General features: G+C 38.5%; 1 protein-coding gene across 8 annotated transcripts in view; it reads left to right on the top strand.

Moving 5' to 3' along the window:
- The window catches only part of HMBOX1 (homeobox containing 1), a 123,832-nt gene that overhangs the window by 94,983 nt on the left and 10,882 nt on the right, over positions 1 to 17,967 (top strand). For 3 of the 8 annotated variants that reach the window (XM_083348447.1, XM_083348446.1, XM_083348448.1), the window contains 4 exons: positions 5,350 to 5,432; positions 6,503 to 6,598; positions 9,753 to 9,847; positions 10,082 to 10,183. In XM_083348447.1, the coding sequence (XP_083204573.1) occupies positions 5,350 to 5,432; positions 6,503 to 6,598; positions 9,753 to 9,847; positions 10,082 to 10,183 (376 nt within the window). The remainder of the gene's footprint in view (positions 1 to 5,349; positions 5,433 to 6,502; positions 6,599 to 9,752; positions 9,848 to 10,081; positions 10,184 to 17,967) is intronic. The other 5 variants (XM_083348450.1, XM_083348449.1, XM_083348453.1 and 2 more) reach the window with 5 other exon arrangements.

The raw sequence follows: 17,967 nt of genomic DNA, 5'->3' as shown, positions 1-17,967 counted from the left end.
GACAACGTTCCTCCAGGCCTTCCTGTCCTCTACCATCTTCTGGAGTCCATTTAAGCTCACGCCTACTGCTTCAGTGACTCCATCCAGCCACCTCATTCTCTCTTGTCCCCTTCTTCTCTTGCCCTCAATCTTTCTCAGAATTAGGCTCTTCTCCAGTGAGTCCTTCCTTCTCATTAGGTGGCCAAAGTATTTGAGTTTTCGCTTCGGGATCTGGCCTTCTAAAGAGCAGTCATACAACCATACATTTTAGCAAAATTCATATAAATTACAACAATCCTTATCAATTCAATACATCCCCTCTAATATTAACAGTACTATTTTTCAGCATGTACTTTCGTATCTTCCTTGTGGCCACTACAAACAATAAAACTTTTTTTTGTACATATATATCTAGATCAATCAGCAGGTTTGATTTTTTAATCTGATTTGATAAACCAAACTAATTCAGTTAGATTAACAAGGGTATGATGAATCTAGCTCTAGGTTCCTGATATAACTTGCAATGTAGTAATTAATGGCTCATATCTTCCAATAGTATAACAAATGCATAAAAATATGTATCTTCCATCAAAATAGACTGTTGGCATTGTGTGAAAATGAAGTTATGTGAAAGCTTATCTCAGGGAATGGAATGTAAATGTAAACATCACATTGTAAAGAATGTGACATTCCTTGTCCATCTTTAGAAAATCTTTAGAAAATTGATATCACTTTGCCATCTTAAGCTTACATGCCTGCTCTCGTTAAATCTTTAAAAAATAATAGTGTATGATAATTACTGTCATTCAGCAGTACCTGATAATTATCAGTTCCTGATCATTGTGAAAATAGTTTTAGACACAATTCATCCATTTATTATTGTTAAATTGTTGATGGAGATGTATAGCCTTTCTTAGTTGGTGGAGTAATTTGTCTGCGTAATTCTGACAACAAACAAGTCTAGAGCATTTTTCAGTTGTTTAAATGACCATTGGCCACATGCGCAAGACTTATAACAATATCACTTAATGGGATTAGGAGTAAGATTTGGGTCTCCGTTCTCCTGGCCCTTATCTTGAGAGTGAAGGATTAAAACAGTAATAAATATATTTAAGCCTTCTGAAGATTTAATATACCAATCTACTTTTGTGGTTTTGTGTTTTGATGTCAATAGTGTTAGGGGACTTGAGGAATCACAAAAAGGAAGGGAGGAAGCAGGGAGGGAGGGAGAAAGGAAGGAAGGATGGATACTAGAAAGTTTATGGCCTGCTTACTGAGCAGGATTCAGCCCTGCTTCTGGAGGCAAGAATATAGAAATGGACAAAACAGTGGTGCTGTAAAATGCTGAATGATTGAATGGTGGAGGATGGAAGGATTTATATTCCTTGCAGTCATCTGGTCATTAGTACTCTTTTTGAGAGTCGTTGAGACCACTTGGAGGTTTATCTGTGCCCTCAGGATCACCTGAATAGAGCAAATGGGTGTGGAGCCTTCTTGGAACTGCTAAAAGGATTGTTGTAAACAGGAGATAGGTGTTGTCATATCAGTCAGAACTGAAGAAGCTTCTGGGATGAGAAGCAAAACTTCTTCCAAGGAAAAACAAAGTCCAGTTGCTTTTTGAAAAAGCACCTTTGAGATAACCATGACCTGGATGACTGAGAATCTCCATAGACATTTAGAGAAAGCAAGGTTTTATGCTGGAAATGTGCAATTTCCTGGCAGAATTTTGTGTATTCAGGATGGGTGGTAACACTTCACACAATGTAGGATGCATTAATGCAGAACCAAAAATTATTTTCCCTAACCAATAATCAGCGTTGCATTTTCCCAGTGCTCTGCTCATACTGTCCCTGATGGTGGAGATTTCTACAAGTTGGCAGTATTTCTATGTCCCACATAAAGCATAGAAACGAACTGTTTCAAGGATATTTCAGTGTTTTTACCGTTGCTTCACATTCTTAGTCCAGCTCACATATTTTGGTCACTTTTCATTTTCATCCTTTACTGTCACCTTACACAAAAGAGATCATTTGATTCCCTCTGCAATCAGCCATCGCCATCCTGACGGGCGCCTTTTGTCTAGAAAGCACAATTGCATTTGTTGAAGGTTTATCCCCAGGCTTTTGTAATCATTCATTCTGCTCATCTTGTTGCTTCCTTCCCCCTCCCCCCCCAATCTACTTATCCATACAGTACACTTTTTTTTTGCTTTACTGCTTCAAAGCATTCTGAGCCTAGCATAGTCTAATCATTTTTGATAGATATTTGGGAGTGGGGACAACTTTAATATGGTGTCAACACTCACATATCTTTAGCTTTTATATCTCACAACCTCTCTTCCTAACATTCAGAAAATGTTTTTATGGTTTGGGGTTCATATTGATATTGGCACTGTTCAGATATTGATAAACCATATAATTTCTGTGAGTGGTATAAAAGGGCAGTTGGAGAAAATCTTCATAGTGGTAGGAATGGAAAAACATGATAGGCTTTTAACAGAAAGAGGGACAAACAGATTGTATCAGTCACATTCCAGACTTTGGTATTTGCATGTCTTGATATTCATTCATTCATTCATTCATTCATTCATTCATTCATTCATTCATTCATTCATTCTCTATAGTTACCCAGTCAACAAAGTGATTCTGAGATCTATATGAAAATTGTATTTTCATATATTTCTAATTCATTTGCTTTGAAGACTAGTCCCTTGCAGTTTTCTTGGCGAGATTTGCCATTGCCTCCTTCCTAGGGCTGAGAGAGAGGGACTGGCTCAATGTCACCCAACTGGCTTCATATCTAAGGTGGGACTAGAACTCACACTCTCCCACTTTCTTGCCTGATTTCTTAACCATTTCATCAAACTGGCTCTTCTTTTTTATGTACATGTGTAATATTTTGAGCTAAATACTATACTGCAACTTTAGTAGAAGTGGGAAAGATTTTTTTTCTGTATGAAAATCTGCAAGTATCCTTAATATTACTGCATATGGATAACTAACCAGGAATGAAGAGAAAGGGATGTGAAATTATTAGGTGGCCAAAGGGATGGAATAAGCAGGCACCCAAGAGAAGACTGGGGAACAGAAAAGGAGTTCTCAAACGTCTATCCCACAAATCACAAGAGTCAATAGAGACAAAAGCCAATCTCAAAACCGGGTTATAGGGGTTTTTCCTTTTTCTTTTTTCCATCCTGTGTTCTTTGTTTTTGGAAATGCTTCTCCATTCTCTCAGGTAATAAAAATAGGAAAAAATGATACTTTCCTTAGCTGTTAACTAATTAACTTTCCTTAACACCCCACATCTGTTATTTGTAGCAGGAGCAGTAGGACTTCTGTGCACCTATATTAATATTTGGCTTAGTGAGAAACATATGTTTTATGAACTAGAAGTTCTGGCTGCCTTCATCTGTTGCCTTTTTCACTTCCCTTCATTCTGCCCTGCTCTTCTCTACCACTCCTCCGCCCTCCCGAAAAAATTACTGGGTCCAGTTGAGGCATAGCCAGCCGCTTAACTCTCTGGATAGCATAGCTGGAGGGAACTCTTTCTCCACGAAACAGTTTCCCCAGTCTGAAAGGTATGGCACTAGTGAATGAGGGTGACTAAAAAGACACCCAAGGGATAATCCAAAATAGCTGAGGAGGCTGGACGGAAAGGTTGAAAAAGCAACATGCAGATGGATTGAATTTTGCTGGGACTTGTCCTTGCTGATCCAAACTTCTAGCCAGATTCCTTGGATTAGATAACAAAATTTGCACATTTTAAAAATATTAATAGCAATCTAATGCTTATTAGTTATGCCAGTACCTTTGAACTTACTGGAAGGGCATGTACCTGCAATTTTTTTTAAATTTATAAACCGCACAGTGTCACTTGGATTGTGAAATGGATGGTATCAAAATTTGATAAATAAATATTTCTCAGTGAGGAGTTGATTAGAATTCTGCCTGTTTTTACTTAAATCTTCAAAAAGAAAAGAGGAGGGGTCATTTTTTAAAAAAAGATTTCCCTACCAGGATAATTCAGACAAGCAATTATTCTTCCACTAGCAGGTCAAAATGATTTTATTGGGACAAGCTTTTGATAGGTCAGCTAGAATGCCTCCTTAGTGGGCTTTAAATGTGTGGGCAAGGGTTGATTTTATTGATACATTTGTAATGGTGCATTATCAGTGTTTTGAAATTGGACTTTGTATTTTATACTTTTGATTGTTAGCTACTGTAAGTAAAAAGCTAGAATATAAATTCCACAATGTAATCCAGAAATGGATTGAAATATCCCAGAAGGTAGAAAGCAACCCATGCCTCTAACTTGGTCTTGAGGTTGGACAGATCTATGTTCTGATAATGCCATTTAGGACAGGGATCCCCAACCCCAAGTCCTTGGACCAGTACTGGGTCACAGCATGCCAGCAACTGGTGTGCACAAACAAGGAAGGCTCCATCCACAGGATGCAGGCAGCACACAAAACCATGTCCCCTCCAGTCCGCAGAAAAACCTCTCTCCCCTGCTTCAATTCTGAAGCACTGAAGAGCATTATTCTTCACAGCCTGCTCTTCTGCTGAAAAGTTTAAACAATCTTAGTGCCCAAAAGATTGGGGACCTCTGATTTAGAAGTTTGCAAGTCTCCATCCCCCCCAAATTTGTACATCAGAACCAAATTCACCAGCCTACCTGTTAAGTGGTCAGTTATATGTTAGCACATATTTTAGCTGTGGAGACACATTTCTGCTGCCTTCTTCACATGGATATTTATGCATTTGTCCATGATGAATGTGACGGCTGTTGTCACGTTTTGCTAGTAACATTTGCAAACAATGCTAATTCATAATTTGTAAATCTCTTTATAAGACCTGATATAAATCATGTTTAATGGTGACAGTTTTCTTAATTCTCTTTATATACCTAACACCAGCAGAATTTCCTTTTGAAGAAGAATTTGAAGTGCTTCTGGTTGCCTAGCTCTGACTTGAACTCTGACCATTGGCTCATATGCACTATGGTTGTGCAGCTCTTCTGATTCAAAAGACAAAAGGCATTGACAACTCTTTAAGTCAAATGTCTCTCTTCCTGGGATTATCCTGCAATGATTCCAGAAAAAAGGCAGCTGCTTTAAGAAGTTGCTGACAGGTGTTATATGCACATTTCCCCCCCCCTTCAAATCTGAAGCACTGAAGAGGATTATTCTGCACAGCCTGCTCTTCTGCTGAAAAGTTTAAACAAGTCTCTTTCATATATTTAAAATTGGTGATGTTTTTCCCCTCTATACAGGGTTTCTTACTGATTTGTGGCTTGAGTTTGTTGTCTTTATTTTGTGTGGGTACAAGGAATAGGATTTCTAAGATGAATACACTCTCTTTGTTTCTGTAGCTACTTCAATGAGAATCAATATCCTGATGAGGCCAAGAGAGAAGAAATTGCAAATGCCTGTAATGCAGTTATTCAGAAGCCAGGTACACAAGGAAGACAAGAAGGAGATATATTGCTCCCTTCCCTTCCCTTCCCTTCCCTTCCCTTCCCTTCCCTTCCCTTCCCTTCCCTCCTCTCCTCCCCTCCCCCTCTCCCCTCTTAGTATATATTTTGTCTCTTTTACATAAACATATTTTTCCTTATTAGTTCTAACTCCGTCATCCATACATGTGTTAACACAAAAACTGCATGAATCCTAGACAAAATGAAAAAGAAATACAGTACCCAAATATGCTGTCAAAGGCCAGTTACTATTTTCAAAAATGACCCAAAGCATTTTCACTTTCAGCGGTAATCTACCATCTCAGGAATATTTTCCATTTAAATTTTAAAATGTAAAATATTTTAAAAAAATTTAAAAGGGAAAGAAGAGATTCGCTACGTGGGGGGGAGAGAACATCCGGTTTTGGGGAGTGTTTCAAAACAGAAAAGCCTTTTTGAAAGAGAACTGTGAAGCTCAAAATATGTCAAGCCATTTTTTTATTAAAAAAACAGAAGGTGCTGAATTAACAGTGTTAAATTTCTTCTTCGTATGCTATAGTGTCCATCTGTTTCTACCTTCAAAAGGGCAGAATATATTTTTGGCAGTTGCACTGACTAATATCCAGCAGGGTGCTTCAGAAGGACAAAAAGTAGGGTGGGATTTAAATGTTGCATGTGGCTGTGAAAATAAAGTAGGGTGATCAATGTGCAGTCCTAAGTTTCTTTTTGGAGCATCTCAGAGCTGCTGCCGTTTATTAAATTTAGTGTGAAACACAAGAAGACTAATTTAAGCCCTAAAATTCCTGTCCTCCTCAGTCCTGGGTACTCTTACATGTGTGATGTAGTTATATACTCACTTTGTAGTCCTCGGGTCTCCAAAAAGTATTAAAATGTCTTTTAGGTTTGGGTTTTATTTTTTATTTTATTTTTATTTAGAAAATAAACTCTCCTATGGTTTGGGAAAACCACCTCCAACATTCCTTCCAACTCTGGTATTCTATTATAAATCCTGTTCTGGTACTACTGAAAGCAAGTATACCAGCATTTCTTTTTTTTTTTTTATTTTGCACAGGAAAGAAGCTGTCAGATCTGGAGCGAGTTACTTCCCTCAAAGTGTACAATTGGTTTGCCAATAGAAGGAAGGAAATCAAAAGGCGAGCCAATATTGGTAATGTATCAGACAGCCTTGAAGAACTGCTGAAGAAAGATGGAACATGATTGACTTTTCTTAACAGGAAAACAGAGTCTTGATAATATTTTTAAAGTAAAAGCTTGACAACATGGTCAAAATAAATTTTCTCTCTTCCTCTATTATTACTGAACAGTTCATCAATGTTAACATGTCACCAAAAAGCATTGGTATATGTGTATAATAGCATCTTTAAGTCCCTTGGGTGAGGGAATTTCATCATGCCTTTCAAGAAAACCTAGAGATTTCCAGTTTTGTTGGAAACTCCTCTGCACTTGCTCTGATGAAAAGATCAATGGATGAAATATATTTAGTCCACCACTGTGATTATCCGGGAATATGAGGCCATAAAGTAATGAATTTTAATATATTTAGGGTGGCAATAAGACCCAGTAGAATAGTAAGTGCTACATATGAACCCTAAAACATACCTCAAAATGTTCTACAATGCACCGCATTGTTTGGGACCAACAATTTGTGTGAAAAGCTTTCCTTGCGGTTGGATTATTTTTTGAAAAACCTGCCTTATTTCTCCCAGTGTCCTCAAAATGAAACAGAGACTGTTCAAGTTCTTGAACAAGTTTGTATGACACATAAATCTTTATAAAGCTTATCTTAGCCTGTTGTCCAAATCTATTCTAGGCCAGGAATAACTAAAATATTCCACATACCTATGATCTGAAACTGGTTTACGTTTTCATGCCTTGACTGTAGCTCCATGTTCCATGCAAATGGAACAGAAGCAGGTGAGCAATAGATGCTCCCCATTATAATCTCCAGACATAGAGTTGGCTGGCAGGAGTAGCAGCATTTTTGTTCCTTCCACCTTAACTGTATCTCCTGCAGATATTTAGTGAATTGATAAAATTGGATGGACGAATGGTTACTGATAACCATGTGCCGGTGAAGCAACCACGGGCCTATTTTGGGTTGCTGTTGCTGGTTAAAAAAAAAATTAAACTGGGGAGTGATGGCTGCAACAACAGCTGGGCAGGAAGAAAGCTTTGCATAATTGTTTGCTGAAGTCCCCATGGGTATGTCTCTTACAGCTGATCACTCTCAACCACATACTGGTGTGTCTTCTGATTAAGCCCTTCTGATGCCATGAAGAGTGGCATGTTCCCATCTCTGTCCCCCAATTTAGTTTTCCTTCACATCCTTCTCCCTCTTTATCATCTCACCACAGTCACAAATATAATACCATACAGCACTTAGTATTCTGCTAGAGAAAATAAATATTTAAAGAAAAGTCCTCACTTTAATTAGCATTTCTTGTATACTGATAAATAATACAGGTATCCAGCGCTTTCCAGAGTTTGAAATGCTTTGGATATAGAATAGTAAATAACAAATTACAATTTTCTAACACATTATGCAGAAAAGGAGCTTTAAATGTGCCTATCTATCATATAAAATATTTAACATATAAATGTGCAATTAATTACATAAATTAATTTCTTTTTGCTTTGAATTTTTAATTTGTGTATCCTTTCGGAGAAAAACCCCAAGTATAAATCTTCCCTCAGATTTCTGAACTTTTTTTTTTAATAATTTAAGAGTTCAGGTTCTTCCAGTGAAATTGACTGATAGCAGAGTCAAGAGAGAACAAACAACAAAAAGCAAACTTTTGACAATTTAACACAATACGGTGGTTGCCCCAAAATTAAATTATTTTTCAGAGGGTGCAAAACCAAATGATGGAGCAGAAGAGTTTTTATTGGCTGTTAGCTGGAATGGTGATTTGGAATCTGCAGTTTTAGATGCAATGTATTTTGAAATGCCAGTTGCTGAGGGTTACAACCACCAGAGAAAAGCAGTGCCTTTCAAGTCCTGCTTGTGGACTTCCTGGAGGCGTCTGTCTCTAGCCATTGTTGGAACTAGAATGCTGAACTAGATGGACCTTTGAGCTGATCCATGCAGGGAACTTCTTATGTTCTTATACTTCCTTAGGATGAGATAGCAAGATGGTGCCTGGGAAAAACACACACACACACATCAGAAGGAAGCTGGCAGATTTTGTCTATTAGCATGAGAAAGCCAAACACCAAACAGTGGTATGGATAGCAGACCAATAAAGTAGGATGAGTGTAAGATTCTTTGCAGTCTCACAAAAAATAGTGAAGCATCTTGTTATGTTCATGTAACTTGTGAGTTGCACCCTGGAATATTTTTATTGCAAGGGACAGGCATTGCAAGCTCTGCAGTCAAGGGATTGGAGCCAGCTAGAAATCCAGTTGGGGTTATAAAATATTTTCAAAGGCTGATGACCCTGGATAGAAACTGATTTTTTTTTTCTTTTAAATTGGCATTTATACTCCTCCAACCAAATTCATTTTCCTTTTTTTAACAGTGCAACCACATGCACAAAAGAGGTTTGCACCATATTGAAATGAAGATGAAAAGGGGACTTCACTTAGGGTGTGGGTTTATTGTAAGAACCATCAAGCCAGAATTAAAATTGCAGAAAAGGATAGTCCCAATCACTACATAGAGAATAAGAGAGAGAGAGAGAGAGAGATGCTGCTTTATTCCTTTGATTATGGTTTCACTAATCAAATGTGCATTTTGTCCCTTTCTTAAGAAGGGACTCCTAAATGCAAGCCTATTTGGTAGGACGAGCTCCATGTGTGACCTGATTCTACAGGAATGCAGGAAGAAAATCCAAACCATGATGCCAGTTGCAGAATGCAGCTGTTGAGAATTGCTGTTTTGATTTAGAGGGAAAGTTTCCAGTCCTTATGAATCCATAAATAGCATTTGCTGAAATCTCTAAATTTAAAGAGGCAGTCATGAAAGATATTTTAATATCCTGTAAAAGACAGTTGCCTGTCCCCCAGCACTAGTAAGACCACAGGAAATTATATAAAATCAGAAGTTATCCAAGCCTATATGAGAAATTCTGCAAATTGAGTAAATCTATATAGCCACATTTCTTTGGCAGAATTTGGCTTGCAGAATTATTTTTTTTCTTGTTGCTGAATTTAAACTGGAAAAAAAAAATAGTTCTGAGTATTTCTTTGAGGTTCTTACAAGAAACAAGATACCCCACTTGTGAGGATTCTGGTTTTTCATCTTCATCCTTATTGGTAACCCTGCAGCAGATAATTCAGGGATCAATTTGCTTTTTTCGAAGAAGCAGCAATCCTGGAGAGTCATGGGATAGATGTACAAAGTCCCGGAGGCCACTCCAACAGTGACGACGTAGACGGAAATGACTATTCAGAGCAGGTAAGTATGTGAGCTAAGTCAGGGGGCTCCAATATGGAGAGTCCCCCTGTAGGCCGCTCTTCCTCCTCTGGGTTTGGGGGCGGAATGTGGAGCGGTGGGGTCTTTCATCCTTCAGCCTCCCAAGATTATGTGGCCTTTTATCCTGCTGTGCAATGGGGGGAGGCAGAAAAACACAGCATTCCTCTCCCCCCATGGACCAGCCTTCACCCACATGGATTTATTGTCATACAACAGGAGACTTGGCAAGTACGCAATGGGGAGGAGGAGGGAAGATGTACAGAGGGAGGCAGAGAAGCAGAGAAGTTAGAAGAAGACAGGAGGATCTGCTCAAAACAAGCAAGTTGACACTGTTCACACATATTTGCCAAATGCAGGGGCATGATGAATTCCCCCAATTTGCACCACCATGCATAGTAAACACCGTGTCTGTTTCTCTCCTGTGCCCCTGTAACCAGAGCTGTGTGTGCATCCCCAGACATTCTTTTTGAAACTCTTTTAAGAATGTGTCCTTTCTGTCCACACCATTCTGGACTGAGGGCAGATGTGGATGGTCAATTTAGTGATGCTGTTCACTGAACAGCCCATGAAGTATGAGGAACAGCAGGATGAGCCAAGCATCTCTCCTCCAATTTGATGAATCCTCTTTCATTTTCTAACAACTATTATCTTTTGCCCTCCGATGTCATTGTTTATGTAACCTTGATGTCCATGTCATATCCACCATGTACTCCTTGCAAAAAATTACAATTCAGTCTTAGAAAGAAAATAGTTAATGATTCATGCCAAATAAAAGTATATCCTCTTGTTTAAGTTTCAGTATAAATTTCTGAATCACACATTTGATGTGGAACACACAGCCCTGCTTATACCATAAAGATCTACAAGTCTTACTCTCTCCTTACCCACCCTTCCCACAATGCAATGAATGCCTAGCTGCATGCTCTTCTTCCCAGAATTGAATGCATTGATGTAAATTGATAATACGGCAGCTCAATTCCAACCAATAATATTCCATCTAACCTCCTGGTGCCAACATGTTTACCCTTTTAAGGCAGGATAAAGCTTTCTTCATAGTTTGTCCCTGCTTTTGAGATACTATTTTAAAAATTGCTTTTATTCTTAGGAACATAGGAAGTGCCTTTCACCACTGGTCCATCTAGCACAGTGTTGTTGAAGTACTGGTTTACAATGATATTCTAGGTCTCACTTATTTTTCCCTAACCATTTCAGGAGATGCTAAGGCATGAACTTGGCACTTTTGGCATGGAAAGCAGCTGTTTGCCTCTGAGCTATAGGGCCTCTACATTCTTGATAGGCCATAGCTATCATTCAGTCTTCATATTTTGTTATGTTTCTTTTCCCCATACTTTCTGTTAGTTTATGCTCTTATTTTTAAAACTACCCTAGGTACATTTTGGTAATATAAATATATGAAATGAAATTAAAATACTTTTCTTTTTAATTTCTAAGGGAAACTAATTGCTAAAGTGGAAAATAAGAGGATATTAAAAGAAAAAGAGCTCTCTCACAGAAGAGACGCTTAGACTACATTTCATGTTTGAGTTAGACGCATATAGTTCTTGACTGATTGTTAAGACAAATATAACAGTTTGACGATGGGGCCAATTATTTAGAGTTGTAATAATCCCTTTGGCTTTCTTCCATTGTTGAGAATCTTCTCAACATTTGTGGTTCATCCATTAGCTAGGTCGGATCAGATGGCGTTATTGTGATCAGTGTGTTTTTAATGGAAATGATATATTTTGCACATGAAACATAGTTTTTATTTAATTTCTTTGAATGTTTTTAGTGGCAATATGGAAAATAAAAACAAATAAAATGTAAGCCTTTAATCTGAATGTGTAATGAAAGCAGTTAGGAAGAAATTAGTCATCTATTGTAATCCAGCTTCCTTGTAATTTTTCTGTAGTCAGGTTTTCACTCAGCTAATCAGATTGACAGAATTTTATCTTGTTAAATATGCCACATATTGGGCAGCCATTGACTAAGAATATTCTAGTTCTGGATTTATTGTTTGAAGCAGAGTATAAGTTCAATAGGTTGGTAAGGCCATATCCAACTCTCTGTTTTTGTACCCTTTGTGTAAATCTAATTAAGACTACAAGCAGAAATCAAGTATTGAGTTTCCATGTTTTTTTATTGTTCCTTCATGAGCTCATGTTACACTGCCTAGTAATTCATTCTGGTTATAGCAACCTGGTGATCACATTTGTCTTGTTTGTATGTTAGTCCTGATCAAGATGAGGAAGCATTTTTTCTTCATTTAACCAGACACATGCAGATTAAAATTACAAATCCTGCTGGTAAATGGATTGTTGGATAGAACAGGGCTTTTCAACCAGTGGTACGGGTACCACCTGTGGTACATTAGCACCTGGCAGGTGGTATGTGACCATCCTAGAAAAGTGGTAGCGGGGGAGGGGAATGAGCTGAACCGGTGGCAGCACCGCACAAGCCTGAGCGAGAGACGGCTGGAGCTGCAGGGCTGTCAGGTCTCAGTGGAAGCGCCAGGATCAGCGCCAGGGTCCAGCTGGAGCTCGGCACTGATCCTGGTGCTTCTGCTGAGCCCAGAAGAAGTGTCGATCAGCTGGAATGTTGCAGGATCTCCAGGGTCTTGTGATTTACATTCAGATGCTTGGCAACTGATTCATATTTATGATGGTCACAGTGTGCCAGGGTTATGTGAAGTGACCAAAACCTGCTGCAACCACCCAGTAGACGGGGGGGGGGGGGAAATAAAAAGCAAACACACCCCCACCCCACCCCTGCTGCCAATCCTCAACAGAAATGCTCACAACGATGAAAACCTCAGACAGGAGGAAGAGCTCCACCGGGTGGGCAGGCAGGTGTCTTGCTCGGCTGTGGCTTGGGGGGGCACTTTTTACAGTGCCATTGTAACTTCGAACAGTCACTAAGCGAACTGTTGTAAGTCGAGGACAACCTGTACTTCATCACTTTCCCTTTTTTTTTTGGTCATCAAGTTTTGGACACCTTGCTAGGCGACTGGTGTAACTCGGATGTTGCCATATCCTAAAAGTGGTACAATGGGTGAAAAGGTTGAAAAGCCTTGGGATAGAACATACTATAGAACTTTATCTGATGTTCTCTCAAAGGATTGAACAAGAGATACAGAACCCACATGAAGGTGGGAAATGTCAGTGGTTAAATTCTATCAAATATTTGCTTGTAGCATTTAACAGGAAAAAATACTAATGAGATGGGTGGGAGGGTGGGTTGATGGATGAATTGGGGTCAGTTTTTTCATCTAAAATCATATTCTTTTCTTGAGGGTTTTGGAATAGTATGATGGGAGATAATATTGTATAAATCTCAGTAGAATAATGACTACTTCTTAACCTTTTGATTCACATCATTCTGTATTGGAGAGAGCACATATAAACCTTTTAAAAATATCACCCCTACTTCTCACCCCACCCCAGTTTTTAAATCAACAGGTTTATGCACTGGTCTGTTTAGTTTTCTCAAACCTCACCTCACTTAGGTTCAAAATAGAGTAGACAACAATGATCACAGAATCTAATTATGCTCAGGTTTGAAGACCATTTAGAAATTTCAGCTGGTACAGTATATTATTTGAGGCAAAATGATCAAAACAGGTAACATCTATTCTACACCAGTTGAATTTCTGGCTCCAGTTCAAGGTTGGGTAAATCAACATTTCAGCTATGGTATTAACGCACATATTCAGAGTCAGAGTAGCAGTGTGTGGAGGAAAGGCTTTAACTCTATTTCCTTCCCCACATAAGTAAATCCAGGATATCTGGTAAAACTTGCAGATACCTAATATACTTCTCTCCATCCAACTTTATTGCTGATTATAAGGTTCTTTTAACAGTTGGTTTGGCAGCAGCTATGAAAAAGCTCAATGATTTGTCATTTAGGCATGAGTTAACTCTTATGAGTCATCATATGTTGAGAAGCCAGATGGATATATTTTAATACAATGAATATGACATTGGGAAAGAATAACAGTGGAGATGAAGGAGAAGAACCGTGGGCACTTAAAGCCTTTGAAAGCTGCCTGCCCATAAGCTGCAGATGGACTATCCACATAGTGGACTTCTTCCTTCCTACACGAAGCCAAGCTGACTTACCGTATTCAGAAGGAAAGCACTCCTTAGAGGGTGCCATTTTAACCAACAAGCTATAGCAAGTCTTTCATCATGGTGAGGAAAATTAACTTTTCTCTCATGCTGTGAGAGAATTAAGACATGGGAGCAGGTGCCTTATACATTTTTCTTAATTTATTTGAGAAGACACTTGGGTTTTAGATTACATTCTTTTTTTACCAAAAATACTCTTCTATACTGTAATTTCTTTTGAACAGTATTATGGAATATGGTTTGAGAGTTTCTTTTATAATCATTCAATGTGTCTATTGTCTTCACAGGCTCATTAGACTTTAAGACTACATATACATTCTTAAAATATATTAATTAAGTTAAGCCATTTGCTGCTGAACATGTGCTGGACTGTTCCATTTTTCTGTCCAGATTTTATTCTGTATGGTTCTTTAGAAATATAAAAACAATTACAAATTAGTACAAGATAGTGTGTTGTGCAGTTGCTATAATTAATTTAAGGTAGATTAATAGCTATAACATTTTAATTCTATTCTTATGTGAATGTCAATATTCCACAAACACAGAATTAGACCATTGATCCCTCTAGCTCAGTATTATCAACACCTGCTTACAGCAGTTAATTTTCTAGAGTTTCATACGTTTTTTTAAAAAATGTTACATGTGTTTTGCCACTGGTTTCTTGTGCCTTCATATATACTTGGCTACTACAAATGTGAGCAATGAATAATAGATTTTTAAACTAAAAGATGCTTCCTTAAATATTTATTAAAATATTATTTATACATTAATTACAATGTTTATAATAATAGAATCATGCTTGGAAAAGTGTATATGTAAAATTTACATAGTTTGAATTAGGACCGGCAACTTTCCGAGGGCTAAGAAACACATTTTACTTTGTGTGGAAGTTGCCTCTAAAAAATGGGTGGAGCTGAGAGAAAACAGAATTGGTTAAACAAAATAATAAAAAACAGCCTTTAAAGATAATAAATATAAACTCCTAAGTTTATACTAGTGTTAACATTTGCCATCCAGTTTTGCAGTAAAATCCACAAACAAATTTCATTGGCAAACTATTCAATACATTTGGAAACCATTTGGAAAATTTAAAAGCCTGCATGTGGCTTGAGGATATACAGTACATTGCCCACCTATTTTCAAAGAATCAGCACTCCAAGGAATTTCATTTTATATTGCATAGGGAATTAAAGAACATTTGAGTAGGAAATTGGAGGTGCAGGTGTTATACCATGGGCATCTGGAGCCATGCTGATCAAATGGCATAATTGGCTTTAATGGATGAATACCACATGGGTCAGCTTAAAGAATATCATTTTTTTTCTCTTTCTACAGCTTGTATGATCTAAGGAAAACATTACTGCCAAAATAAAGATGAGAGAAAACTAGTGCACTGTGTGTGTAGAGGAAAACAAGTAGCTGCAAAGAATATAGTCAATGGGAGGAAGAAAAATATTTAGATTAAAAAGGCAGAGAAAATGTGATTTTGATGGAAGTAAAGAATTGTTTTGGCAGAGAGTGAAGTGAGCCACAAAAAGAGCTTCCAGCAGAATGAATGGAATTAAAAATAAAGTGATGAATCAGTTTAGGATGAAACTGAAGTGAGGGAATGCTAGAAAGTATATCCCAAAGGTGCTTTTTCATGAGGCAACTGGGCTTTCTTGTTTTTGTTTTTTTTTGAAGACATTTCGCTTCTCATCCAAGAAGTTTCTTCAGCTCTGACTGGCTGTATAAATCCTTCCACTCCCCACCATCCAGTCAGAGCTGAAGAAGCTTCTTGGAAGCAAAGCGTCTTCAAAGGAAAACAAGAAAGTCCAGTTGCCTTGTGAAAAAGCACCCCTGGGATAACTATGACCTGGATGACATTTAGCTAGAAAGAGTAATCTAAATATTTGAGTGGGAATGGTTGTAATACAATATGTCAAAGAGTTTGGGGGAGGGAGAGCAGATATTCCTGGAAAGGAAAGGCAAAGAACAATGGGCCCATTTGGTCTAGTGCAGGGGTAGGCAACCTTGGCTCTTTTATGACTCGTGGACTTCAACTCCCAGAATTCCTGAGCCAGCCATGCTGGCTCAGAAACTCTGGGAGTTGAAGTCCATGAGTCATAAAAGAGCCAGGGTTGCCTACCCCTGGTCTAGTGGTTAAGGCACCAGGCTAGAAACCGGGAGACTGTGAATTCAAGTCCTGCTTTAGCTATGAAAGCCAGCTGGGTGACTTTGGGACAGTCATTTTTTTCTCTGCCTTACAGAGTTGTTATTGTGGGGAACTAGGGGAAGGAGCTCCCTTGAGTTATTTGTAAAAATAATGGAGGCAGGAAACAAGTAAATAAAATAACAGTGAATTCCAAGGATATAAACTCCCAGTGGGGTCATCCAGGGTGTGAAAATCATCTCAGCTGCCCAGCTACAGCAAACAGGCACCTTCATCAGGTAGCCATGATAGAGGAATTTCATACTGCGTGGGAAAAGACAGTGGTAAATGACTCCTATATTTTATCAAGAAAACCATATACCGTAGGTAGACAAGATAAAGGGATTGCTGATATTGATATACTGTAGTACTGGGTAATGGGCCTTCAGATGGTACTCAACATGTGGCTGGACAGATGTGATTTGAGTGTGATTTGTTGGATATGAATGAGTGAAAACTTCATCTGTGCCTGGCAAGTGGAAGAATGCAGTTATTATTTCTGTATGAAGAAAAATATAGCAACTACAGGGTGATTAGTTTATTAATTGCATCTGGGAAGGAGTATCACACAAGTCTGATAGAAAAGGTATGAGATGGAACAGTAAGTGAAGTGCTGCTGCTTCACCTCAGGCAAGGACAAATGCAGGTCAATGTTTTGTCCTTTTGTTCTCAAAATTATCCTCGTTCATTTAGAGAAGGCCTATGATAATGTAAAACATAAACCTTTTAAAAATATCACCCCTACTTCCAGTGGTGGGATTCAGATATGTGAACAACCAGTTCTCTGTGTGGATGCCGCTTCCGGAAGTCCATTCTGGACCTGGGTAACAAAACATTAGCTACCAGTTCTGCCAAACTGGTGTGAACTGGCTGAATCCCACCACTACCTACTTCCCACCCCACGCCAGTTTTTAAATCAACACATTTATGCATTGGCCTGTTTAGATTCCTCAAACTTCAGCTTTCTTAGGTTCAAAATAGAGAAGACAACAATGATCACAGAATCTAACTTAAATCTAATAAAATTATGCCAGGTGCATCCTTTCCTGAGAGTCTCTGCTCATAATCACTCATGCCATAGACACTTCCTGATTGGACTATGACATTGTGCTCTGCCCTTGGAAAGTGTTTGGAAGGTTGAACTGGTTCAGAATGTAGCGGCACACACAGTGCTGAATGCATTGAGGTTACAAGGTAGACAGACTGAGAAACTAATGCCAGGTAGGTCAATACTTCTTTCACTGTAATAGTTATTGTAACAGAATTTTGCAAGTCTGAATGTGCTTCTCCTCCCTTGCTTTATCTCTGTATGCACTGAGATGTTTTCTCAATTACTTTCTTGACTCAGACTCAGGGCCCTTTTATCTGACTGTTCCTTCATAGTGGCTTTTCCTCTTGACCTTCTAGACCCTTTCGTCTTATAGGACTCAGAAGTCTGTCTTTTTTCAGTTGCAGTGCCTGGTCTATGGAACAGTTTGAGCCCCCAGCACTTCATAGGGCACCCAGAACTTTATGCATTGCCACATTCTGGACCAGTTACAATTTCTAAATGGTCTTCAAAGGCAACCCTATGAAAACCATGTTATAGTAATCCCAACAAGGAAATGACAGGGCATAACTGACTATGTGCAAGGCTTCTCAGTCCCAGAATGGGCATCACTAGTACACAAGATGGATCTGTGCAAAGATTACCCCCAGCCACAAGTGCCATCTGCTTCTCAACATAATTCAAATCACTCTGCTCCAGTAGGAAACTGTCAACAGTGTTGGAGAAATAAACTATT

Source organism: Vipera ursinii, assembly GCF_947247035.1.
Source record: "Vipera ursinii genome assembly, chromosome: 1".
NCBI lineage: Eukaryota > Metazoa > Chordata > Lepidosauria > Squamata > Viperidae > Vipera > Vipera ursinii.
The sequence above is the reverse complement of the archived record's forward strand: the minus strand, read 5'-3'. Positions and strand labels throughout refer to the sequence as shown.